We start from the raw sequence: 26,622 nt of genomic DNA on the forward strand, positions 1-26,622 counted from the left end.
ATTTGGTTGTTTTATATCAACACTAAAGATCAAGACATTTTTCTGACAGTAATATTAGCAGGAGGGATTCTGTGTACAACAGGGGGTTTTGCTCTCATTCTGGCCTTTAGTGACTTTGCACAAGCATATTGGGTCTTTTAGTGGCCATCTGGGTTTGTTTACGAAAGGGCTCTGAGCCTTTACCAGAGAGATAAACACAAACTGGCATACACCCACAGAGAATCTAGTGCACACTCAGACACATAGACATGTAGTCAGATATGTGTATAATTTCAGCCTGCACATGATGAAATGTCAACTGTTAAGAGACCTGTCATAACATAAGCTCTAACCATATGCTAACATTGATAGTTTCCTCTCTCTTGTTTCTGTCTGTGTTTCATTTTCTCTTCCACAATGCCGTATTTTTGACCCTATGTGCTTCTTTGTTTATCTCCTCCTCTCCATCACTTTCACTAAGCCCTTTCTTCTCCCTCATCTCTTGCTGCTTATTTACTTACAAACACTCTTGTTGCTCTGCACCCACAGATTTTCAACCTGATGAAGTTTGACAGTTATTCACGATTCCTCAAGTCCTCTCTTTACCAAGAGTGTATGCGCGCTGAGGTGGACGGCCGACCCCTGCCCGACCCCTACCAGATTCCCTGCAGTCCCGCCCCCTCGAAACACAGCGCCAGCTCTGACCGCTCTACACTTTCAACTCCGAAAAAGGTGCCGCTGTTGCTCCAAAAGACAGACATTTCACACAGGTATGACATTGTTGCATTGCTCAGTGCAGTATGGCAGGTTAAATCTTTGTTTGTGCACTCCGACCAACAGGAGGCCAGAAAGCAGAGGTCAGGGAGGTCACTGAATGAAGACAGCAGAGATGAGAATGCCGACAAGAAACGAGGCATCTTCTTCTCGTGGTCCCGCAACAGGAGCTTTGGGAAGGGCCCAAAGAAGAAGGACATTGGAGACATTAACCTCGGTGAGAAATTAACAATATAAGCCTTTGCAACATGCAAAATTCCAAAATGCTGATGTGTCCTTGAACAAGATACCACCTCCAGAGTTTCCATGAGCTACATGCAGAGGAGGCATGTAGAAACACAGCTACCCCACAGTGATCATAGTATGATGATATGATGGATGAACATACTTGTTGCAACTCTGGTATTCTGACATGGTGAAGAAAGTTTATTGCAGATTTCCCAGTTTTCAGTCTTAGTTGGCTTAGTTGTTGTCTCTGTTATCTCTGTTTCAACCATTGAAGGTGATGTGCATTTTACACTGGTGCTTTAACATAAATGCTTCTCACTTAATGTAGCTGCACTTACTGTTCATTCACAAATATCTTGTTTGATGACATACACCTTTTTGCCTGCCAGATTTTGTAGCGACAAACTACAATCGTGAATTACAAACACTGTTATTAGTCATATTATATGTCAACACTGTCTTGTGGTTGCATATTGTGAGTGTCATTTAATACAAGTAGTGTGCAAATGCCTCCCATCTGTGTGAAATCATCATCTCCTGTTTTGTGCAGAAAACTGGGGCAGTAATGGGCGTAGGGAGTCCCAGGGCTCCTTGTCGTCCAGTACCAGTGTGGAGATGCCCACATCCTGCTCTGCTGGGAAGCTTGAGGTACGATTCCTCTGGACAGATCACCATGGCAACACAGAGCCCAGTGTCTGGTGAAGCCATCATAATAAGCTTGAGTTGTTTATTTTTTTATTTTTTATTTGTCAGCCTACTCATTTTTTGTTTATGGGTGGCAAATGTAGCTACTGCTACAACAGAATCTGTGCATACTGAACACTTGAAAGCTATAATGTAGTCCGTCCTGTTCAATAAAGCCTTGGAATTTTTTTAAAATCATTTGTTCACAGTCTGATAATCGTCACTCAGTTGGAGTATGGGACCGCTCCCCTAGACAGTGCAGTGTGATGCTTCCCGACGGTTCCTGTTCGTCTATAACACTCCGGCCAGGCGCCTCCATAAGGGAGGTACTACAAGAGCTCTGTCACAGCATCAATGTCAACATCGCTGCTGTCGACCTCTTCCTGGTGGGAGGGGAGAAGGTGAGGGAGGCAGATGCCGCCAGCAAATTACTGACAAATTTAGCAACACCTACTGCTAATACATGAGGAGTTAGAACACTGCCACAAGCACAAGCAGAATTGCCTCAAACCTCTGTTTGTTATAAATGAAACATTTTGGCAATACATTATGACTATTTACCTTTTAAATAATTTTAGGAGTCATTGAGTCATTTAATTGAGATTACAAAGGCTTAAACTGGAGTGTCTTTTTGTTACCATATAAAGATGCCATGCAGTGTTTGTTACTGGGCCTTTAGGCACAATAAAGGATCTTACCTTATGTGTTGCTAATGTGTAGTTTCATGCTTTTTTTCCCTCATAGCCTCTGGTTTTGGACCAAGACTGCATGACCCTCAGCTCACGAGACTTGAGAGTGGAGAAGCGGACTTTGTTTAGGTATGACTGATCAAGCAGTTTGCTTGGATTTGTGCATTTTCTCAGAATATCACATTGTTTATACCTTTATGCCTATGCTGACATTCAGTTGTGTTTTTGTTCTCAGATTGGACCTGGTACCCATTAACCGCTCTGTAGGGTTGAAAGCCAAACCTACTAAACCAGTCACCGAGGTCCTGCGTCCCGTGGTGGCCAAATATGGTCTCCACCTTAGTGATCTTGTGGCCAAAATAGTAAGTCGTCCCTGGTGGCTTCAGTGCCTTAATGTTCTTGAACCTCCCGTGTGTCCCAAGAGCAGCCTGTGCAGTGAGCGACAGTGCCACAGGGTGGAGCATCATGGTTAGGGGAGGGAAGCGACCGCATCCTTTTCCATCTCTACACGGTGGTTAGCGCTCTGACTCAGCCCAGCCTCCGAAGATGGAGCACCAGGGCTATAATTAAGGATGACGACACTCCTCAAACATCCTGACTCTTTACTCCTCCCCTAAACCGCTGCCAGATGATTTATTTTAGTCCTGTGGGCTTCCAGGCATTAAAACTATATTGTACAGTAGCCCAAAAGTGAAAGATTATGAATTAAGCAAAGGCTTTTGATTTCAAATATTAGCCATACACTAAGAGGAGTTGTAGTATATTTAGGCTTTTTCATAATGGGTAAACATGGCGTTGTGTCTTGTTTTAGAGCGGGGAAGCCGAACCTTTGGATCTCGGTGGCCCCATATCAAGCTTGGATGGCCTGCGGGTTGTGTTGGAGCGAGCTGACCCAGCTTCAGGCAGAGGCAAGACCATATAACACACTTCAGCACCATATAACGTGAAATGTTAGAAAATGACCAAAAAAATATGGTATAAATAAGTTTTTTCTTTCTACAACCTGTAAGCAACTGTTTTCTTACACCAGTTTCAAGAAATTTAACTGCCAATTGTAAATCATGTATTCCTCTGTATTCAGGTTTTGTAGAAAACGTCTCTTATGTCCCAATGTCCTCATCTTTTCTCTCTGTCTCGCTGTCTCCCATTCAGTTTTTCAACCTGATTAATTTTTCATGGACATCTCCCTGTTTCTCCCTTTCCCTCAGACAAATCAAAGTCTTCTTCTTTAAAAGGCCATCCTCCAACCAGGAGTTTTTCTGCTACAGTAAGTACTAATGACATCTTTATCTCACACAACATGTTGCCTAAAAGTCCAGATGTGGTGTTTTGTCTGTTTCTTTTGCTGTGCTGCTTCTGCAAAGTTCTGCATATATTAGTAGTGGCTTATGTTAACCTTTATTAACATTCAGTAGCTTGAGCAAGCTTTAAATTGGTGTGTATTTCCTGATTTTGTTTGGTCTTCTCTGCCCTAACACTGCCTGTTGCTGACGCACTTGCTCATATTTCTCCATGCTTGTTGCACCATGCAGCATGTAGGCAGATTGCACTTGGTCCACATACTAGCAAGGTCAGTTAAGACAGAGAGCCAACAGATGGACCAGGCTCATCTTTACATGTGGGTCTCACTCTGCTCAGTAGGGTGCTTGACAGCTCATGCTTGGCCTCCCCTATACGCCCCCCTCACCCACCCATCCCTCCATCTCCTAACAGAGTGCATTGTTATTGTTGCATCTGCAGGGAGTTGAGAGGTCAACACCAAAGGACTTTTCTGTGAGAGCAAGTGGACCAGACTCTGCACTCCCAGGGGAAAAGAGAAAACAGAAAAAGATTAATATAGATGAAGCTGAAGGTAAATCCCCCTTTTCCTTCTTTTTTTTTTCTCTCTTTTTTGACTTGTTGGTGGATTTCTTAACTTTGCTTTGCCACAGGACTAACTGCTATGTTTGGCAGCTCTGGAGGGTTTTCTATGTCAGGTGTGAGGGTGCTATGCTGCATGTTAAACCCAACTAATTCCTTTCTTCCAGGTGTTAATTTATTTGGTAGGTTTAACTGAGCCACTTGATCTGTTTTGCAGAATTCTTTGAGCTGCTAAGCAGGGCACAGAGCAGCCGAGCCAACGACCAGCGTGGACTCCTGAGCAAAGAAGACCTGGTGCTTCCTGACTTCCTGCGCCTAACTCCTCCCAATCTGGTCTCCACCCCTGACTCCCTGAAACAGAACCGAGAGAATGGCGTCTCCTCACGGGGGGCCCTCACCTCCAGCCTTCGCTCAGAGAGCCTGGACTCCTCTCTCAGCTCCAGTGCTAATGGACACTCGGGGACCAGGCGGTGTCTGTTGCCACCTCCTCGCCACCCGACTTTTGGCACCCACCTGTCCCCCATATCCCGGCCATCAGATGTCCGGCCGAGCCTCCGCACCGTGGAGGAGGACGCCCACACTGACCTGACCCTTGTGGGGGAGGGCGACATCAACAGCCCCAACAGCACACTGCTGCCTCCATCACCGTCCTCGATGCCGTCCCTCGAGGGCAGCCTGTCTGAAGCCAACTTCACCCCACCACCACCCTGCTCCCAGTCTCAAGATGCAGGTGGAGAGGGAAAGTCCAGTTCAGGTATTTCTACAGTGTAACAAACCAGTGCTCCGTGTGTTTGCGTGTGTGTCGTATGTGCATGTGTGCGCTCCCTGCCCAGTGGTCTAAACCCGACCACCTTCATGATAGAACTCCCTCTACACTGACTCTGATGCACTTTATTGACAAATTGATATTGACTCTCTCTCAGTTTGACAGTGATTTAAACTGACTTGTTCTATTAAACTTAGCAAAGCATGAAAATGTAAATAGTGATGTGTATATTTTGTTCAGAGAGTAACGTTTACTTGGGTGTCACTTCCCACACCACATATTGTTGGGTTATGACTGGGATTCATTTATTCCAGTGAAATATTTAGTTTATTTTGCAGTTCTGGGTGCATGAGAATGGTGATGTAACTGGTTGGAGAGCTTATGACTATTAATAATATATGCATAATGCATACAGGTAAATGATCAATATTTGACAGTACTGTAGTCAGAGAATGTTGGACTGAATATCGTAAGTCAGAACAACTGAACAAATGAAAATGTTGAGTTTAGCAGGTGTGTTTCCTGGCATTTTGGCTTCATTGTGTATAATTATGAAACATCGTAGCAAACCAGACCCCGTGAAATTGTTTCACAATGTAGGATATCCAAATGATAAACAGACATTACAGAACAAATGCTGTATTCCTCTCCATCCCACCAACATTAGTTAAGAGCAGTTTAACAATGTCAATGTCAGAAAGCTTTTTTTTCTCTTACACAACTCTCTTAAAGCGGTGACTCATTAAATGGTGTCAACTCCTGCTGTGGCGATATCAGCAATGGTGAGAATAGTTAGTCATTGGAGGACAAGTGCTCCTTAGCACTGGTGACATTGTTCAATTGCTTGTCATTCTTTATCTGGGTCATTCACTCCCTCTCTATCTGCCTGTTGTAGATAATCAGTGCCAATAAACTCTGTACCTGTGATTGAGCAGATCTAATAAATGTTAGAATTGGAAATAATTCTTGTCTGTGTTTTTACACGTTTGTGAGCTCAGTTTTCTCTCCCCACCACCACCTCTCCTCCGCCTCCGCATGCCTTCTTAGCTCATTTTATCTTGTGACTTCCTCCTCTCATCAGCTCCCACTCCTTTGTGTACTTTTCTGTGCATGCTCGCTTCAGGGTGTCTCTGCTGTGTGTTTTCGGCGCAGTGTGGCCTGTTTGTGTGGTCTTGTGTAGCGTCGCTTGGTCTACCTGCTTGGCGCGTTGTTTCTTGATGGGGTCACTGCTCTGTTTGCTTCAGCGTGGCATTGTGGATCTTTTGAGTCTGTCTTCTGTTAAACTTGTGTTTTCAAAGCGTGCTGTCATTTGGTTCATTGTGTGCAGAGTTTGAGATCATTATCACCTTCTGCACTTGGATTTCAATTTCAGTTTCTCGTCTTGTTTTCATTCCCATTATTTCCACTCCTTCGCTGTTTATGTGTCTGAGATTGTAAGGTAAACACCTGAATGGTGATCAGATTTACAATGGTGATGGTTTATAGTGTTGATGGCATTTTCTTTGGGAGATTTGACACTTTCAAAAGCTTGTTGTGTTCAGATATCCAACACCTTCTGATTCTTGGCTTCGAAGAAAATCCCAGGAAGCCTTCTTTGAAACACTCTGAACTCCGCAGAAAAACAAGATAATCACTCGACATGTATCCAACAACTAAGTTGATGAGTATCTTGCACTTCAAAGTACTTTATAGAAGGGTTAAACCTGCTCACCCTGACCGTTACAGCCTTGTATTAATAGCCATTAATGTAAGGTGATACGTACACACACGACGATGAGGAGGAATCAAAGCCTTTCAGCTCCTCCACAGGCTCGCTTCTTTTTTTCTCGTTGCTAAGTGCATCAGCCTGATTCTTCCCACCACCGGGCGCCATGGTAACCTTATCCACCAGTTGACTGAGCTACAGATAGAAACTGTCACTACTGGTTTGCATCTACCTCTCTCTGCCTCTCTCCTTCTCCCATGAACTGAAATAGAAACATAGCTATGATTCAATATACAAATTTTTGGCACTATGTGCCACCTTGGAACAGCTGGGACCTGCAAACATGGAAATGATGCAAGTTAACACTCCTCTGCTTAACCACTTTTTAGAGACTTTATGAAGTTGTTACATTGGAATACGTGGGCAAAGTCGTGCTCACAGGCTTCGTAATGTTTTACAGTAACGAACACATGGAATAAGTTGGAGTTCATCAGTGCAAACAAGTTAATGATGGCTCAGTAGCAAACATCCTCTTTCACTGTCAATCTGCTGGATTTCAGTCCATGCAGACGTCCCCCTCCTGTTTGTGTATTACTGTAAAACTGACGCCCCCTGCTGTTCCACACGAACAAATATAATTAGTGATGAGATGGCTCAACATGTTCCTAAATTCAGTTTGATATTAAACTTACAAGACATGTCATTTCTATATAAAATACTGTATAGCCTAAATTCTAGCTTCTTTACAAGTTAAGGGACACATTTCTCCTGCACTGAAAACCAATATGCCCTTACGTCAGTATAAGCATTATTATCTTAAACAACGGCTCCAAAGCAAGGTCTATGTCACCAAGAGTATTTCTGGTCCTGCGGGTAGTTTGAAGCATTTCCAGGCATATCAGGTGTAAATAAGCCACTGATTAGGCTGTTAAAAACTAGAGAGGCTATGGTGGACTGTGAGCTGCTGCTCTGTTCCCACAATCATTTCTTAATTATGACTGTAACCGCATCCCACGTCTGGCAGGCGTTCAGTCTTTTCAGGAAGGGTTAGGACATCCACTAGGGGGCGACATCGCACAGTGTAACTCCTTTCATATGACTCTGATTTGAACTCAGCTCATGTAATTTTAGTCAAAAATATAGCTGGCCTCTTCACAAACAAAGCATACAAAAAATGCATAAATGATGAACTTGGCAAGCTGACATTGTTCCATTTTCCTTACAGAAGGCAGAAGGGGCAGAAGTCAGTTATTCAGGTTTTAATTCGGCATACAGGTTTGGCCCATATGGAGAAAATTAAAACCTCAACCTGAAGGTGCAGACTATCTGCAAAAGTTGCTCTGTCATGACTCAGCAGCACACCTGAGGGACCATATGGCTCAGTTTGCCTTCAGACCTGCTTCACTTTCTCCTTCCTTAGATCTCTGTCAGCTCCTAAAGCTGGCAGCCACTGACCCAGGACCAGCCTTATCATCCATCGGGCTGCATCAAGAGCAGTACTTGATGCAGATCTTTGGCAGTCAGCCTCAGTGAGGACTGTAGCTGGGTCCGTTCCAGTCTGGCCGGCCTCTCTCAGCTCTTGGCTGTTGCCAAGGCTGTGGGCAAGAATTGCCGCAGGTGGCGTGATCATGTTAAATAGCTGTGTCAAGACATCATCCACATGGTCTTAAAAATGCAAAAAGTTTTTATATTTGTTTTTTACAAAAACTGGTGGAAAGGTAGTTCACTATTACTGGTAGCGCTATCTTTTCTCAGTACCAATCATCTTGGATTGTCCTGTGACAGATTGGTAACCTATCAAGAGTGTTTCCCTCCCTTCAGTACATGCTGGGATAGGCTGCAACCTCCTGCCTGACCCTTAGCAACACTAACAACTGAGTGTAGAGCTGTGGTTCCCAACCATTCTGGCTTATCTTTTGAAAAACCACTGAACAAAAATGAATACCTCCAAGACATACAAAGTGGCAGATTAATTTATAATGAAAATAAGCTGCAGTCCTACTTGTGATCCTTTATAAAGAAGCAAAGTTAAGGCGTTCAATATTTTATGAGCACCTGAGGTAGAAAGGTGGTTTTCATCTTCACATATTTCTTTCCAATACATGTTATAAGCTTGAGGAGGAGAAACCACCCAGCATTTAATAAATTCTAAACTATTTTCAGATTATACAGGATTTTGTCTGAATTGCAAAAAAATCTCATGACCTTTAAGAGCTTATCTTGGAAACCCTTAGAGGTCCTGATGCCCAGGTTAGGCCACCAGTATAGAGAACGGTGATGAATGCCAAATCATCAAAATGTGTCATCTAGCAACTCCGCATACCAGTTACAATACATCACATCCTGCGGGAAAACCCTGTGATTGCGATTTGTGTTGATGTAGCATCAACCTTATCTTAGTTTTAATCATCATCATACATGCCTCAGTCAGTGGTCTTGGTCAGTATCATGTCCTCGAGTCCAAGAAGCAGTTTCATGCTCACTGCTTTGGTTCAAGTTGTACCTTCATGGTATTGCCGAGGGGTCTGCGTAAGGTCAGCTGTTGGAGCTCACAGGCTCTGTTTACATCTGTACTGAACAGCAGTGAATCACAGTTGGTGGAGTTAGGAGAATCTATGTGTTGAAGTGTTTTGTTTGAGTCACTCTGGCCTCGGTGTTTAGAGTCTATGGGGCCGCGGGGTTCATGAGAAGTGGAGAGTTTATCTGCCATCATAACTATAACCAGCAAACCGGAAGCTTCTGTTTTTAGCCAAAGTGCACTTTAATTTTGATTTTAATGTATATTAACTTGTGTTTGGGGCTGTTGGATGAGCTGATCCAGCACTGAATTGTTTGAAATGAAGCACAAGTGGTAGTGTTGAAATATACCACATGTGGCAAGACAGTTAATTCATGTATTTCATCTCCCTCCAATTTCATTCAGTTCTTTCCCAAGATTTGGCAAGCAATTGAAACCAGTTTGAGCTGAAGCAGTTATGTCACAGAGTTTGTCTTGACAACAGCTGTGCAGATTACACAACTATACAATTCTCAGATTATACAAACAAATTAAGTCAATGTGTTCATTTAAGCGTTGTAGAACTAAGTTCATGTGTACCCAAGCGATGGGTGACAAAGTTTCCAGTTCTTACATCCTGTCAAAACTCTGATAGTCATGCAAAGCATCTGGCCCATCTTGTAGTATAATGTGATGTCATTGTTTAGTTGCTGGCAAGGCCACATCATTCAGAGATGCACAGAGTTGAAGCAAAAGCCAAGTAAGGCTTTCTATGGCTGTGTTTAGTCACTGCTATTTAAAGATCTCTTTCATGCATTTGCTAAGGCATACATAAAAAAATCACTCTAATGTGTATCTGACATGGCTTTTGCAGAAAAAAAAGGATAATTGCCTCCAACTGCCAACTACTCTGACTCTCTCATTATAAATTCCAAAATGTAAAAATATTCAAATATTTTTCATTTTACTAGTTTAAATTCTTGACACAAAATGTCTCCTAATACATTTTAAAGTCCATTTTCATTCAAGAAAAACGCTTCTGATGCATCAGCTTTGCTCTAGCTTGATCAGCTACAGTGTCTCTCAAGCACAGTAGCCTTCATACACACTCTGGTTTAGATAAGGCTGTGCCTCCTGTATGCTGGGTTGCAGTGCATTGTGAGAGGGGCTGCTGCATCGGAGCCACAGTTGTACATTTTTGATTTATCTAAATCTAGAGATGATGTGCAGATTTTTCCCCCCACTGACCAAAGAATCTGGGTCGGCCAAGATTTTTTTTTTTTCTTTTTTATTTTGGTTGACTACAGTCCAAGATCTCACTTGGACTCCATTTCCTGTAAGAGCGAGCAGCTGCTAGTTTCTTGGGCTGCTAGCTTCTTGGACTACCTGCCCAGCACCAACCAGCACCGTCTGGACGAGCTGCTGAACATGATGGAGCATCTGCAAGACCAAAACATAGCTTACTCTGATTTGTCAGGTGTACATAAACTCATTTTCAAATGACTGTAGCTTTAAGTGTTTGCCTGTTTGTCATTTTTCACAACCACCCTCATAAACACTTAAATAGAATAACAGAATAATATCTCGGCTGTTCCATTATGCATCCTCATCATCTTAAATGTTCAATTTCTACGTTTATTCTCATGCACAGAGGGAAGAACAGACCCAAACTCCAACGCCAAATCACCCAGCGATAAAGCTGACGCTGCACAGGCGGTTCAGGAGGTGATGGATGTGGAGGGAGTACATCTAGAGGAGGGAACACTTGAAACATCCCAGGGTGAAGACTCTGAGCTCAGCCTGAGCTTCCAGGGCTATGTCGCTGAGCTGCGACAGTGCCAGAGCAAGATGAGGAACGCCCAGATGCCCCATAACGGCCGCAACCCACCAGAGGGCAAGGACTGCACAACAGACCTTTACAAAGCCACAGTTGTCTAAAGGGAACCCCCACTGCTGCACTTTTAAAGCCTGAGGCACTGTCTTTTGAAAGGGAATTAGATAAACGATGGGCTGCATGTACAAAGTTGCCAATTTACACTCCAAAAAAATTTTAAAAAATCAATATTATGGTGATAGATATCGTAATTTTGTTTTGAAATCTAGTGTCTTCTTGTTTTTTGTTTTGTAGTACTGGTTACTGGTTGTAATTTTGGGACAGTGATATGTTTTTGTTATGGTATAGTTTAATAATGAAGTGCAAATGAATTTTATTATGAGCCATTTTAGACTGAGGGCAACCATGGAAGAGGGCTGAAATTAACTTTTGGGTACCGGTTTCTAAGTTGTAATTAATGGGTTTATTATAAGTCTTTACTTCTTAAAAAGCCATCCAAATGAATTAAAGTGCTGACAAGAGTAAGCAATGTCAGCAAAAGAGATTAACAATCATTTAGTTTATTACAATTTATAAACATCATGGAGGCTACATTTTGTCAAAAAAATATCCTAACAGTTTCCACTTACCTGCTTTTTCCATTAGCCTTCCACTGAAGAAGACTATGCGACGCGGTTGAAAGCTCTGTGATGTTATTAACATCTTGACTGATCTCTGAAGAATTATCAAATGACTGAATTTATTAAAGAATAATTAAGCTATTAAGTACAACTCACAATATAGTGACATAATGTTATTAGCTTCTCCTGCATAGACATCTGAAAAAAACTGTAAGTGAACCTTGTGTTTGAATATATTTTTTTTTTTCCCCAAAATATTTGCTCTAGTAGAAAGTGGTGCCCACTTTTTTTTGGACCAAAGGCTAGACAGGACTCTGTTTTTAGGATCAAAAGGGAGGCACAGTTTTCTTGGATATTTAATTATTTCCTGTTTACATCTTCTTCCTGTGTTTTACAGATAATACATGACGGTACCTTTATTGCCTATAGTTCCTGCTTCTGTGGTTTTGAGGTTGTCCACATGCTGAATGATTAAAAAGCTTTGATGGCTGTAAGCAACAACCCTGATGTTCTTTTCTTTTGTACATTGTATATGATTTGTTCTGAGAGCAGGGAAATCCTCACCAACCAGTCCTGACCTCTAGTCCACCTTGTAAAAACATACCTGAACTACTACTCTGTTGTAGTTTATAACCCAACGCCTTACGTAAGATACATTCAAAGCCTTGAATTCTCCTACTTGGCTAATTGTGTTTGCAAAGTTAGTCAGAATTGTAAATAATTAACTGTATAGTTATCTTAGTTGAACCATTTCTTCTTGTGAAACACACTACCTTCACCTGAGCATTTGTCACTAATGTGGAAGTGCTGTTTAGCTGTCCAGCCTCCTCTTTGTATTTTTAGCTCAGCATCTGGAGAGGGATTATTACAGCTGGTGAAAATTAGAGGTTAGATTATGAGACTGGGGAGTTTGTCTTGACCGAGCATGTCAGTGCTGGAATGCTGACAACCCATGAGGCCTATAAATGGTTGGTTGGCTTCACTTTCATACTTCTTCATTACAAAAGTAATCCCTACCAGATCCTTGATACATGATCAAATTAGACTTCTTCTTATCTTAAAAACTTGAGGTATAAGTCATTCATCCACCTGTGAATGTTTTGATGTCTAGACTCCTTCCTCCCACTGCCTATCTGCTATTCCCCCACAGCAGCCACTCTTATTTTGAAATGTGTGCACACCTGCATGGCTTCAACCTCATTTTGCAGAAATGAACCACGAAACATTGCACTTCCCACCCTGATGTAATACATGTTTTTGTCAGCTGTGACTAGAGAGGACCAACTGAGCTAAAATTTATTCTGAAATGGTCATATTCTTATACATTTTTATTTGAAACGCAAATCTTCTGACTTTATCCTCTGAATCTTTATTGTTTTTAAAAGCCTGAAGAAACCAGGAAGTTGTCTCTCAGTCTCTTGCACTCGTACTTTATCGTCATCCTACGTGGGGAAAAGTTTTCCTTAACCTGTTGATAATATAATGTGTACAACTGACTAATGGTGTACGGGGTGCAGCCTACTAATTTCTACTTCCCGTTTTGATTAAAAAAAAAAAACAAAACTAAAAAGTTAAACTAAAATGAAAAGTTTGTTGTTGTTGTTTAATTTTGTTGAAGTTATTAAAGGATCTCTGAGCTGGGCTGGTATTGTCGTTGCATAAAGTGGGGGGAGTTTTGAAAGGTGGGAGCTGCGTTATACTTAACGTGCCGGCCGCTGACCGCCAGCTGTGGTTGTTATCACATGTAGGCCTACCAATTAGCCTAGCTTGACTCAAGCATGCTGCTATTCCGATTTAATACAGTTCTTTGACACCAAAGTAATGATAGTGTTGCACTGATAATCATACTGAGTAGCCGTTTCATTTTTAGATTAAAATAAATTTATAGTCATTTAAAATCCAGGGGAAATCTGCCTGGGTAGCAGGAGTATAAAACTAGCAAGCTTAATTGTGCTAAAGAGACAGTTTATTTTATAGTTTAAATTTGTGTTTTTAAAGGAGATTAATCCTCAGGCACTTCGTTAGTATTAATGTTTATGTTATGATAAATCACTTGGTTGCTGGAGCACTCCTGGCGAGAACTAATTTCTGTCTACTCAAACCTTAAAATGCTACGGCTAATAGCTCTGTTTACGTTAGCCTCATTAGCTAACAACATTAATTTGCAATATACGTAGAATTACTGATAGCAGTAAAGACTTATCGCCAGTAAATATTATTTATTTAGACTTCTTCATTAACAAATATAGTGTACAATTATCAAACAGCACTGCTTAAACACACATGAAATGTGCCATGCTAACAAGACTAAAAGTAACTTCACACAATAGTAACGCATTAACGTTATATCGTCCCCAGGGCTGCAAAAGAGGGCTCCCGCAGCTCCATCTCCCGACCTGGCGCCCCCGGTCGCTGCCTCTGGAAAGTTTTTGTCTGTCCTCTGTCCGTAGACAACTTGCTATGATAAATCGTGGGCGTCTGCAGAAAAGGTGCACAGGGAACACCAGCCGGAATATAGGATGCCTCAGAGATAGACAAGCCTAATGACGCAACGGGTTTACTCAATACAGCTTGAAATTGTAAGGGACAGGATAATACTTGCAGGGTTTCCCACGTTTCCCATGACCAAAAGCAGACCGAGGACTCGGGAACTGACAGATATAACGTGACAGGCACACGGACCCGCTTCCGAGTTGTTTAAATAATCTTCTCCGGACAGCATGGACTTAAAAACTTCTATGATGACATACATTTTATTACTTTTTCTGTCTTGTGTTTTAAGTGCACGGACGGTAAGTTTTAACCACCCTACTCACTTATGTACGCATTTTTTTTGGTTTGTTTTTTGGCATTTTAGGTGCGTGTAAAGCAAGAAAAAGTTGGATAACTTGTCTTCCCTGATTTTTAGCGCATATTAGTCGCTGGGCATGAAACAGTCATCTCCAGTGAGCCTTACAGGCAGAGTCGGAAAGGTAGGTTTTTACTTCAGCCTTGTGTTTAATTTAGAGGGAAGAGAGGAAGGGAGATTTACATTAAACTGGCAGTGATTGTGACATATGTTCAGCTAACTGAGAAAGTTGTTGGTGCAACATAAATCTTAAGCATGCAAGAGCCAGGTTTGTATAGGTCTGCCATTTAATAGCAACTGTCTGAGGAGACAATCACGGATTTATTGTCCTCTGATGATGGACAAAGTCAAAGGGGTCTTTGTGTGCTTGAGGTATGGACTGCACAAATGTGTTGGAAACAGTTACTGATATTACTTGTTTGTGTTTTGCCCATCTGTGTTTAGTGAAAGTTACTAACCATCTGTGTTTTGCCCTGCTGGCAGTTCTTACTACAACGGGCAAAGAATGTAAATTCCCATTTCGTCAGGGTGGAAGGATTCATCATCACTGCATCACCTTCCTCTTCTCAAGACCATGGTGAGTCCTCATTAGCCCGTCCGTCTGGATATGCTGTTTTTGCTACACAAACAGTCACTAATGTGTGTGTGTATAATCACACAAGGTTACCACACACTTGGTAACAACTCAACACGCATAACAGGTAGAAGTGCCGTCTAGTCATATTTGGTTTTGTTTAGACACTCACCCACAAACCACAGACCTTCCCGCGTCACAATCAAACAGACCTCAGGTGTGACGTCTCAGGTGTTTGTATGGCTTTTTGGCACGTCATCAGAATGAACAAAAACAAAAAACTTTTCCATCGTGCATTGCAGTAAGCCAATGGGATTTGCTGAAGGAACACTGATTCAGTGTGTAATTGGGTTGGGTAGTCGCATATAATTACAGCTCGCCGTGGTGAGGGATTTATGCAACAGTGTCATCAGGAAATATAATGAAATTTTTAATGAGGTAATGAGCTAATTGGCTTGGATAAACTGCTCATTGTTGACTCATTGGTGGGCCTTGTAATGATTTGTGTGTCCTAGAATATCACAATATGGTGTCATCCTATTATAAGTAGTGGTTTTAATGTGGCATAATGTGGGAAAATTCCTGTTAACGTGTGACTACAGCTGTAGCTTATTCCACATATGCTACTTCATGCAGTTTATCTAAGGGTGAATAAACAGCCCATCACAGTGTGTTGTATTGTTCCAGATTGTGACAAAGGAATAAAATCTTGTTTTTATTAGGTTTTGAAAAACAAAAACAAGAGACTTGCTGAAGGAAGACTTTCCAATTGTCATTCCTTAGAATTGAGACAATAAGGGTGGGTGCCAGCAGGTTGGAGTAATTATATATGGCTCAACAGCTCTGGTCCACCTACACATAACATTACAGCAATATGACCCTGCATGTTTTTGTGATGTGCTCATGAGCTCAGATAGGTTTGTCATGTACTGTAGATTCAGTGAGAGCTGCAAAAGTCTGCTGATGTTACTTGGAGTAAAGTAGTGGGTGATTGACAGAGTTAGTGACTGTTAGTTATGGAGTAGACAAATGTTACTTTTACTTAAGTACAGTTTCAGAAATGTACGCTGAGAAACTGTTAATGGCTAAAATCATCTCTATAGCCACTTAGAAAGGCACATAGTGGGGCCGCGTGCACAACCGGGTAATCAGATGTTATTAATGTAAAAGGTTATGCAGCTACCATACCTTGTGCCGTAAAGTTCATGATATTTTAGCTATTTATACATGTTTAAAACTGCTAGAAAACTGTCTCAATCTGCAAAAGAGACCCAGAGGAAAGCAGTGGTTTTGTCTCGATGTGATTTACTAGTGTGAAATGCTAAAATCATGCTAATATCAACATGCTAACATTTTTCTAATGTCAATGTTGGTATTCTGATTTATTTCAGATAATGTTTATCGTGTTAGCGTAGTACCATTTGTGAATTAGAATGAAGCACAAAGTACAGTTGAGCCTGATGGGAATTTCACAGATGGGGGAAATAAGCAACACCATGACATCTGTTTCCAAATTCCATGGAAACCAGCACCAGTAATAGGATCAAACTGGCAAACTGAGCAACTGACATTGTCACGCTGACATGCTGCTAACTTGGCTCAAAATCCAGTATTGCATAAAGCAGTCCTACGCATCATTCCAAATAATTATACATCCAGAGACGATAAAAGTTGGTTGAGTGATTCTGGAGAAAGATAGCAGATTGTTGCGTCTCATCAAACCCTGGGAATTAGACTCAACAAACCACTGTCTTACCCCAGCATCGCTCACCACACCTTTGAAGAAAGAGACACCACAATATGAACAATACGGCTAAACCTCTGACATCTGATTAATATATACAGTCTCATAGTAAATCGTCATATTGCCCCACCCAAATTCAGGTGCAAATATTTCCTCTGTCTAGGTGACGTGCTGGTGACTGTATTACATGTCTGTCTCTTGTTGTAGGTGCTCCCTCACGCATAATTTTGATCGGGACCGTAAAATCGGCTTCTGTGCACCAGATAAAATTCATCCAAATGGTTAGTTTACTGAACACACAAGCACATTCAGAGATATGAAAGTATTTTATAATCAGAAGTGGTGTAATTTAATTTCTTTGATCCTCTAACTGTGTCTTCCCTCATTGATGTGTGTCAGTTTTTGTCCACACATCACGCCGAGTCACAGATCCATGTCAGGCCAGTCCATGTCAGAACGGAGGCGTCTGCACTCCGATACCACAGCAACACTCGTTTGAGTGCGCCTGTCCTGAGAGCTTCACTGGGAGACTCTGTGAGCAGAGTAGGTAGACTTATTGTTATTTTTTGAACGACAAGTGTTTTGTTTAATGTGTATCCTCCATTCAGTCTGGTACAGTGTTAGAGTGAGTTCCCAAAATACACACATACAGTATATACAAAATACAATCTGTTAGGTCTTTTGTCACATTCTCTTTGCCATCTTTATTGAATTGCGCCTGAGTTTAACATTTTCACTTCACATCACTGTGAAAGCTGCTTACTGTCCATCACCCGACAACCAAAGAAGCAAACTGAAGTCACTGGCAGGAAATCCCTCCTTGAAAATGTCAACTTATCATAACATTCAGGATGTTTAGAGGAAGTATTTGTTAACAGGGATAGCAGTTAAGTGACGCTCAGTTTCACAGCATTGACTTCATTTTTAGACATGATGAAAAATGAGCCTCAGCATTCATTCCTCAAACCTGGAACAGTAGTTTGACAAAATGATCTTATTTCAAGGTCCAATTTATGACTTTTTTTTCCACATCTAATGATCCTCATCAGCAAATGTAGTTTGGTTGATTTGAATACAGTTGAATAAGCCTTGGAAAAAGGCAGTATATGACCCACTGGGTGCTTTGTTCAACTAAATCACCTCCATTCGCTAATCAAGACGCTAATCAAGACAGCGGTGTTTGAAAGTAGACCTTGAAATAAGATTCTGGATTCTGGGAGTGCTGTAAAATGTCCATGTACAGTATGTTTTTTTTAATTACTTCCATGTGAAATGCTTTGCAAGTGTGCACATCAGTAATATTCAAAATACATCTTCTTTTCATTTGAATTTTTTTTATTTTTTTTGTTTTTGAAACTTCTATTTCCAAGTATGAGATTTCACGCTCTACTTCCCTCCCTTCCTCCCTCTCTTAAAGTTTCACCTTTAATTTCAGAGAAGTCAAGGCAGTGTGAGATGTTATGAGTCATTTGCAAATAGCTTTCACTTTGCGTCCCAAGTCTTTTTAAATTGTTCACTTCCAAAACCATCAAACGTAAACACAACACAAAATGTATCCGCTTTGAATGCGTCTCGCGCAGCCGTCAAACCCTGCTCAGCACGCTCCGCTGAGCGCTTCAATCTCCTCTCACATTTCAACCTATTGCCTTTTATGTGTTGTGTCGGCTTTTCAGAAAAGTGCTATGAAACCACACACCTGCGCTATTATGACACCGGAGAGTCTTGGGGACGAATCCACCTCCGTAATGTGGAACAGTGCACATGTGTGGCAGGGGAAATCAAGTGTGAAAGAGTCCAGTACACAAGTAAGATGTGCTTTCAGCTCTTATTCTTCTCCAACCGTGTCTCGTTTTTGCTCTGTGGGCTGCTTTTGTAGGGACGACGGTAAGAGTGAAAGTCAATAAATAAGTTAATACGTAATATAATAACTTAACACTGAGCACTTTCGCATACTGTAGTGAACTTTATTTACTGTACATGTAGTTACTAAGAATTACCCTAAATTTGTAGCAGACGCTGTGCATTTTTAGTACTTCACAGCAGTATATACCATGAGTGCTCTTTAAGGACACAGACTGTGAGATTTTTTTTGGGTTTCACAAACTTTTTCTTACTTATCAAATCTCACACACACACACACATACACGCGAAATGCAAGTATCAGGTCTCCTCCCAGCCTGAAGAAACGCTTTTTATCTTTGATCACAGCTCCATAGTTACAAGAGTAACCTTGCCATGAAAGAAAAGACAGATTATGTGACTCACTGTGACTCAGGAATGGTGTTTTAGGACACACCCCATGGGTCTGTAAGGTGCTTTCATCTCAATGGGGGGATGTTCATGCACCTTTACAGATTCCCTGGCACAAAGGAGAGCGACGCAGGGAAGTGGTTTCATGCTCTCTGAACCGAAACAGATTTTTTTTTTTGTAGGTGCTTATTTTACAGCTGTCATGGAAAAAAAAATCTTTTAGCTTTTACCTATGTTCTAAATGCATCTGAATGTTGTTTGATATGGCCCACAAATGAAACTGACACTGAGATCAATTTTATCTTATTGTTTTTTTAAAATGTCTCCAGTGCAGATGTGGCATCAGTATGGCATATTTCACAAGTGTTGCTATAGATCATATATGCTATACAAAAGTATTGGGGCACCCAAACATCACACTGGCAGGGAATTTAATTACATTGCATTCTAAATACATGGACAGCTTTGCAGCTATAACAGCTTCCACTCTCCCACAAATTTTGGAGAGTTTCTGTGGGAATTTTGGCCCATTCATGCAGGTCAGGCACTGATGTTGGACCAAAAGGCCTGGATCACAATTTCCATTCCAGCTCATCCCAAAGGTGTTGGATGGGGTTGAGGTCAGGGCTCTGTGTGGGCAAGTCAGGTTTTTACACAAACTCATCCAACCATGTCTTTGTGGAGCTTTGCTTTGGGGCTTTGGGGCAGTCATGCAGGAATAGAAAAGGGCCTTTCCCGAAATGTTGCCACCAAGCTGGAACCATAGCATTGTCCAAAATGTCTCGGTATACTGAAACATTAAGATTTCCCTTCACTGGAAGTAAGAGGCCGAGCCCAACCCCTGAAAAGCAACCCCATACCACACCTGAATTCTATAATAAAGAGGTGTGTCCCAATAGTTTTGTCTTTCTAGTGTATGCACTACATACTATATATGTACATAAGAGCACAGGACGAATTTGCACTGCACTACAGAAGATATAAGACTGACAGTATTATCACTTTATGATTTCCCTGTTTGTGTCCAGTGTGCCAGTCAAACCCTTGTCACAATGACGGGACGTGTCGACTCATCACAGCCACTGGAAAGGAGGTGTGTAACTGCAGACGTGGCTACAGCGGGCCGTACTGCAGCTTAGGTGAGTGAAAGCAAGACTCTAGTGACAGGTAGCAATGTTACTTGGCCTCTTGAGTATTTGTCATACATGCATGTTCATACGTTGTGTGCGTGTTCCATCACGTGAGTGTGTGCGTGCTAATGGTTTGATGAGTGGTGGCAGGTGAAGACATGAGCGAGCTGCTAAACTTGTACTTGGTTGTTTTAACTGTTGTTGTTAATGCGTACAAGCAGTTTTTAGGACTTGTTCTGACTGATACCAGCGTGATGGAAAGAGATCTGTCATCACACAAATAGTCCTCTGCATCCGGAATGATATGATTGCATTTATATTGTTTACATACCTGTTTTATCCTGTGGAGTCGAGACACAGTAGAGTATTTTTTTTTTCATCTTTCTTCTTTCGTTTTGCACATATGCATGTGTATGCAGAGCCGGAAACAGAATGTTACAACAGCAGGGGCACAGGTTACCGAGGGGTGGTGGGCACTACGGTGTCAGGCGCCCGGTGTCTGTCGTGGAACTCAGACCTGCTGTATGACGAGCTCCATGTGGGCACAGTGGTTGCCTCACCCCTCAGGGGCCTCGGGGATCATGCCTACTGCAGGTGTGTGTGTGTTTGTGTTGATTCATTCTGCTAATTTGCTTCTGCTGTAGCTGTCTGGTGACATCATGACAAATGCAAAGGACTTTAAGCTATACTATGAGTAGATTTTATGTTGTCCTTACTGCAGCACCAACTGGCTTATCTGCAAGGCCAGATTTCCCATGAATTCTTCCTTAAAGCTGTAATATCTAACTTTTTTTTATTTTTTTACGCTGAGCTAGCAAAGCTGTCGGCTAGTCCTACCCCTTATCTGTCAAGTTCATGTGCCAACACTTGTCATGTGGATGAGCTCTCAGATGAGGTCTACTCATAGGCAGTTTGCACCCATAAAACCACCACGAGCATTAAAGGAGCACATGGTGAATCCAGCCTATGTATGAAAAAAAAAAAACAGGTCTTATCTCTTCCACATTCTCTCTCCTTATTGCATTCCTCACTCGTTGTTGCTATGCAGCCATATGGCATCCCTACAGCTAATGAAACGCGCCGCACGTTGTCTTTCAAGCAAACTTTGGGTTTTAGGCACAAGCACACAAGCTCAGACTGTCTGAGAGGCTCACACTCAGATGGATCATGCACCAGAAAAGGTTTGCAGCGTTAACATCAAAGAAACAATCAAATTCCCTGTTATTGAAACAGTACATATGAAGAAGTGAAAACTTGGAACTCGCTTTCAGCCGTCGCAGTCAAAGTGAAGAAGTCCCTGTGAGCCAGCTAGCTACTGTGTTGTACTGAGTAATGTGTGGTGATGAAAACAGCGGTGCCACACCTACACACACTCTGTCCGCTGTGTATCTGTGTGTGCAGAAACCCAGATGGGGACAAGATGCCGTGGTGCTACACGCTAAATGACAGCGCCATCTCCTGGGAGTACTGTGCTGTCCCTTCCTGTAGGATGCCTTTGTGTGAGTAAACAGGGCACAGGAAAGGACTTTTGTTGTCTTTTTTTTGTTGTTGTTTATTTTTCCAGTACAGTTTGGGCTAACGAATGTAGAAACGTTTTGTGAAGCCAGGTTAGAAATCAAAGGGTGTTAAAGAGCCTATTTGCATCTGTAATACGCTTCATCATTAATGGGTGTATTGATGTACTGTAATGCTCTGCCATGTGGTCAAGGTGTGATATATCTTGGCAGACATTCTCTAGCTTTCTTCATGTGCTTCTACTGTTTGTAAATCCTTGCCACCCCTGCATTATTTACTCTGCTGTTTCCATTAATTATTGCCCTGGGTCTTATGAAACCTTCTAGGATGTTGTATTCATTTAGCTGTCCATATTATAGACTCCTATTTAAACACTGATCTCCTCTTTCTAACGTGTGAAAAATTAAGACTATTCATCAAGGCCACTCGCTGCATCATTCAATATCTTCACTCTCTCAGCTTTGATTATCTGACATAGTCAGCGACGCTTGTCATCAACAGCTCAGCACCTCATTAAATGCCTCCACTTTTAATTAGAAATCCAGTGTTTGTGATGAAAAAACCGAAAGCACAGAAAATACAGCTAATCTCTGCTGAGTCACGCTGCTCTGAAGTGTCGAATTCAGCCAAGTTGACTGGTTCATTGGTGGAGCTTCTTTTTTTTTGTTTTTATAAAGAGAAACGTGGGCTAGATGAGATAAGGGGAATTAAAGGTCCTGACTCATCCTCAGTCAACATGTCATGTCAGGTGGAGCCAAATGCTTATGTGATGAGTGGGGATTTGGCACAGTGGACCATCTGTCATGATGCCAGGGGTATGCACAGAATCCACAAGCTTCTCCTCATCTGCTTCACCTTCCTCAGCTTGTGATTTTGTTGAGCATGAGGTTGCTCCGTTGCCCTGACAATCACCCATTAGAACAACTTTTTTGTGTTCTTACAGGGGAGAACCAGCCAGTGGCAAAATCGAAAGTACTCAGAAGAGGTATTTAGGAAGTGTGTTAGTGAAAATATTGTAGCTGTTACACCGGTTTGTAGTGGTTTAGTTTGTTTTAGCTCTAGCTCTTGTTAGAAAATTGTTATCTTGTTAGCTTACAGTGGCAGTCAAGCGACTATGTCTGAAATAATAATTTAACTTGTTTCCCCAAGCAGCTTCTTCTCGAAGGACTGTCCAATTTAATGTCTTGCCCGACATTGAAAAACCCAAACTCCCCAAGCAAGACAAAAAGCCTGTGTGTGGGAGAAGGCACAAGAAGAGGTTATCGATGGCCCGGGGGCGGATAATGGGTGGAAACTCAGCTCTGCCGGGTACTCATCCCTGGATGGCAGCCATTTACATCGGACAGTCAGACTTCTGTGCCGGCACCCTGGTCTCCTCTTGTTGGATCGTCTCTGCGGCTCATTGCTTTTTCCGCAAGTATGTCATGTACGCAAAGGTTTGCTATATTTGTGACAAACTGTGAAAGAAAATGCTTGGATTTTCTTTGTCCTTGGGAGCCCTTTTCATTATGTCTGTGACCGTGAGGAAAAGGCTCAGTTTGAGTCAGGAAAGAACATTGAGAAGACACCCTGAGTCTGCTGAACAAGGGGTCAAAACTTAGAATGCATGTGATTTCAAGACTTTGACTCCTCGAACATCGCAGCTTTATGAACACACTATATTTAGACAAGCATCCAGTTCGAGGAAAACCTAAAAATGTCTCATGGGCAGATGCTTTTGATGTCAGCAAACAGGCATATGTTGTCATTGTTCAGGTTCAGAGACCCAAAGCATCACATCATTAAATCGGACATCACGAGCAGTGAACGGAAGCCACTAATGATGTATTATATGGCGTCTGATTTCTTTTAAACATACTGTTATTGCCAGTGAGTGTATTTATATAGAGCAGAACAGGAGACCACAATGTTCATCACACAAAAGTGATGAACAGCATACTGGAGACTTAGCTGTAATTGGAGTCCTATCATTATTGGGGCAAAGTGTTATTCTCCTCAGAGAAAACCAAGGCATCTTTAAATCAGATCTGAAATGGAAAGGGTTCATCCTCTAGAGAGCATGAATGTATCAGAGAAATTTCATGGCAATTTCCTCAATAGTTTTAAATATTTTTTGTTCAAATATGGACATTTTAGAGTCGAAAAGGAATACATCTTTCGACCCGCAATATCCACAGGAAATTCAGTCAGTAGTTGTTGAGCTAACTTGGATGTGGGCTAAAATGTTGGACAGACATATAGTCAAACACACAGTATCATACGTATTGTGAGTGCAGTGTCATGTTGTGATAATAGTGTGTCTTTCCTCAGCCCACTGAAGTCTCAGCTTCGTGTGGTGCTCGGCCAGCAGCATTTCAACATCACTGGTCCCAACACCAGGACGTTCGGAGTGGAGACGTACATCTTTTCAAAACAGTTCTCAGTGTTTAATCCAACTCTACATGACATTGGTAATCATTAAATGGACACACACACACACACACACACACACACACACACACGGACCAATGACTCACATAAACTTGAAGACCTCCTGTCCCCATTCAGAAACTCAAATTCACTTAAGGCCCCAGTCTGTATGCACAGCTGTGCGTCACTGAGCAGCTGTGTCGCTGTGCTCCCCCGCATGAATACATTCACACACACACACACACACACACACACACACACAGACTGTTGGGTGTGGCAGTTTCATTGGGCAAGGAGTCTCCAAGTCTGCCATTTGTTTCATCATTTTAACTACAACTTTTCTCTACAACTCTGTACCTGTTTTATAACACTGCTTTTCTGCTTTCCAGTTCTGATCAAGTTGAAGAAGCAGGACGGGCGGTGTGTGAGGAGAACCCCGTTCATCAGACCCATCTGTCTCCCAGACAAAGGCATGACGTTCCCCGATGAGTACTGCTGTACTATTAGCGGCTGGGGACACAGGCATGAGAGTGAGTGATGAAGAAATCATGGCGGTGCCTCTTAACTTCATTGTAATCATGACAACAGTTATCTACATTCATACATTTGAAGGGATCACAGACAGCTTATTTAGTACGGGTACTGCGACACCAATAAATTATTTACTCAGGAAAGGATTTGTTAATTTTTACTGACAGACGGGCAGGGTTCAGGGGAAAATAATGTGAATTGGAAGAGGTCCAGTCTGAGAGACTGTCCTCAAGCAAAGGTCCAGAACATCATAATGTTGAACTTGGTTATGACTGAGTGATTTATTTTCTGTGCCCTCAGTTCAAATTGGAGTGGGTATGTTTGCTCGAAAACATCTAGCTAGAAGTGGTGCTTAACGCAGCCACTTTTAATAATCATCACAGTCAGTCTCAGATATGAGACAGGGACTCTGCAATATGAGACTCGCTGGCTTTGAACTGCCCATGGGAAAATTGAATGAACACGTAAGACTGTGTGTAGTCTTGTTGGTCATTTCTCTTTTTAGAGCACATGAAGTGAAATTACTTTGCTAGAAAATGTGTTGTCACAAAACTTTAATAACAAAGCTAAAAGCAGAATGAGAGAGGGCGATGGGAGACTATGAAACTATGGACTATGTGGTGGAACCTTAATTACAACTTTGTACGCCATTTAATTGAACATCTAACACAAAAATCCAAATAGTAGGGAACATTTTTGTATCTTGACCAGTCTTGGCAAGATTCCACTTTATTGTAATGTAATGAGTTGTTTGTGCTTTATTTGACAGAGGCACAGGGTTACTCCAGTCTGCAGGAGGCTGGAGTGAGGCTGATTCCTCAGGACACCTGTAGGAAGCCAGAGGTTTATGGTAACCACGTCACTGCTGACATGCTTTGCGCTGGGCTTAACGGCTGTGCCGACGCCTGCCAGGTATCCAAATATTGTTTTGATTCTTTTAAGGACACATTAACAGTATTTTGATCAAGTGTCAGCTCAGTTGTGTTGAATCATCTTTTACTTTCTCTCTAAAGGTGCTCCATGTTAGCTATACGTTAATGCTATACACTCAGCTTTGTCAGTTGAATCTCCTAGTTTTGCCTTTAATTATGTTTTTACTAATCTTCACTTCATAAGGACCACAAAACAGGACCAGTTTGCTGCTGAACTTACAAAGAGCAGGTGCCACAAAGAGCCACAGTTTTTAATCTTGTTGCTCTACAGTGTTGGAAACTATTGCTGATCATGAAGAAGTGTTTTAGCGCGCCTACACAGTTGTTGACCCCCTCCCCTTGGCTCTGGAAGGGTCGATATCAGACAGTTGACTCGAGGTAATGGAGTGGCACTTAAGATGATGGCAGGGATCCCCACCACCACCGTCGGTGAATTACTGGGACAAGTTTGCGAGTGTCTGAAAACTGCACAGATGTCTGCAGCAACCAGCCTACCCACTCAGCCTGCTGTGTCAAATATTTAAGCTCCTTCCTCTTAAATTAAATGTCACAGTTATTTATTTACCTCGTATATTAGGTTTCAAGTGTGTGACTCAGCTGTTTGTGTGACTCCGCTTTGATCTGTGCATGTGTGTTTATGTGTATCTGTATCTACTCATGTGTTTCTCCAGGGCGACTCTGGGGGCCCCCTGGCTTGTGCGAGGAATGATGTCAGCTTCCTGTATGGAATCATCAGCTGGGGAGAGGGCTGCGGCCGCTCTGGAAAACCTGGTGTTTACACTAAAGTGGTGAACTACATCGACTGGATCAATTCAGTAATCAGAAAACCAAATAATAATTCATGAATGGACATTGAATGGACTTTATGTGAAATATTGTATTGTACTGTATTTGTTTTTATTTGTAATGCTTGTGGAAGTTTATAGGTTATATATTTTTTAACTGTGAAACATTTTGTGAGAGAATAAACCTTCACTGACTTGATGAAGCTTGGTATGTCTTTAGTGAATGTCTGCAATTTTGGAAGTATGTTTCACTAAACTGTCCCAGCTT

At 41.9% G+C, this 26,622-nt stretch overlaps 2 protein-coding genes across 9 annotated transcripts in view; both read left to right on the forward strand.

The window, feature by feature from the left end:
* rgs12a (regulator of G protein signaling 12a) overlaps window positions 1-13,277 on the forward strand; it is a 36,422-nt gene extending 23,145 nt beyond the window's left edge. For all 4 annotated transcript variants that reach the window (XM_046381183.1, XM_046381182.1, XM_046381185.1 and 1 more), the window contains 11 exons: window positions 529-711; window positions 820-970; window positions 1,532-1,629; window positions 1,875-2,066; window positions 2,410-2,483; window positions 2,590-2,716; window positions 3,166-3,262; window positions 3,563-3,621; window positions 4,095-4,206; window positions 4,432-4,968; window positions 10,834-13,277. In XM_046381183.1, the coding sequence (XP_046237139.1) occupies window positions 529-711; window positions 820-970; window positions 1,532-1,629; window positions 1,875-2,066; window positions 2,410-2,483; window positions 2,590-2,716; window positions 3,166-3,262; window positions 3,563-3,621; window positions 4,095-4,206; window positions 4,432-4,968; window positions 10,834-11,120 (1,917 nt within the window). In that variant the 3' untranslated portion in view covers window positions 11,121-13,277. The remainder of the gene's footprint in view (window positions 1-528; window positions 712-819; window positions 971-1,531; window positions 1,630-1,874; window positions 2,067-2,409; window positions 2,484-2,589; window positions 2,717-3,165; window positions 3,263-3,562; window positions 3,622-4,094; window positions 4,207-4,431; window positions 4,969-10,833) is intronic.
* A 24-nt stretch (window positions 13,278-13,301) lies between these two features.
* Window positions 13,302-26,557, forward strand: LOC124054802 (hepatocyte growth factor activator). Of its 5 annotated transcripts, none has more exons than XM_046381195.1 (16): window positions 13,302-13,318; window positions 13,995-14,428; window positions 14,545-14,608; window positions 14,968-15,061; window positions 17,010-17,083; window positions 17,202-17,345; window positions 18,476-18,607; window positions 20,081-20,191; window positions 20,602-20,776; window positions 21,584-21,681; window positions 22,641-22,682; window positions 22,850-23,114; window positions 24,008-24,147; window positions 24,496-24,636; window positions 25,407-25,549; window positions 26,241-26,557. In XM_046381195.1, the coding sequence occupies exons 2-16, from the start codon at window positions 14,357-14,359 to the stop codon at window positions 26,412-26,414; spliced, it is 1,869 nt and encodes a 622-aa protein (XP_046237151.1). In that variant the 5' UTR covers window positions 13,302-13,318; window positions 13,995-14,356; the 3' UTR covers window positions 26,415-26,557. The 5 variants fall into 5 exon arrangements, with proteins under 5 accessions (XP_046237151.1, XP_046237148.1, XP_046237153.1 ...); XM_046381192.1 differs by having other exon boundaries at window positions 13,304-13,380; XM_046381193.1 differs by lacking the exon at window positions 13,302-13,318 and adding an exon at window positions 13,436-13,454.
* Window positions 26,558-26,622: the final 65 nt, after the last annotated feature.

Source organism: Scatophagus argus, chromosome 23, assembly GCF_020382885.2.
Source record: "Scatophagus argus isolate fScaArg1 chromosome 23, fScaArg1.pri, whole genome shotgun sequence".
NCBI lineage: Eukaryota > Metazoa > Chordata > Actinopteri > Scatophagidae > Scatophagus > Scatophagus argus.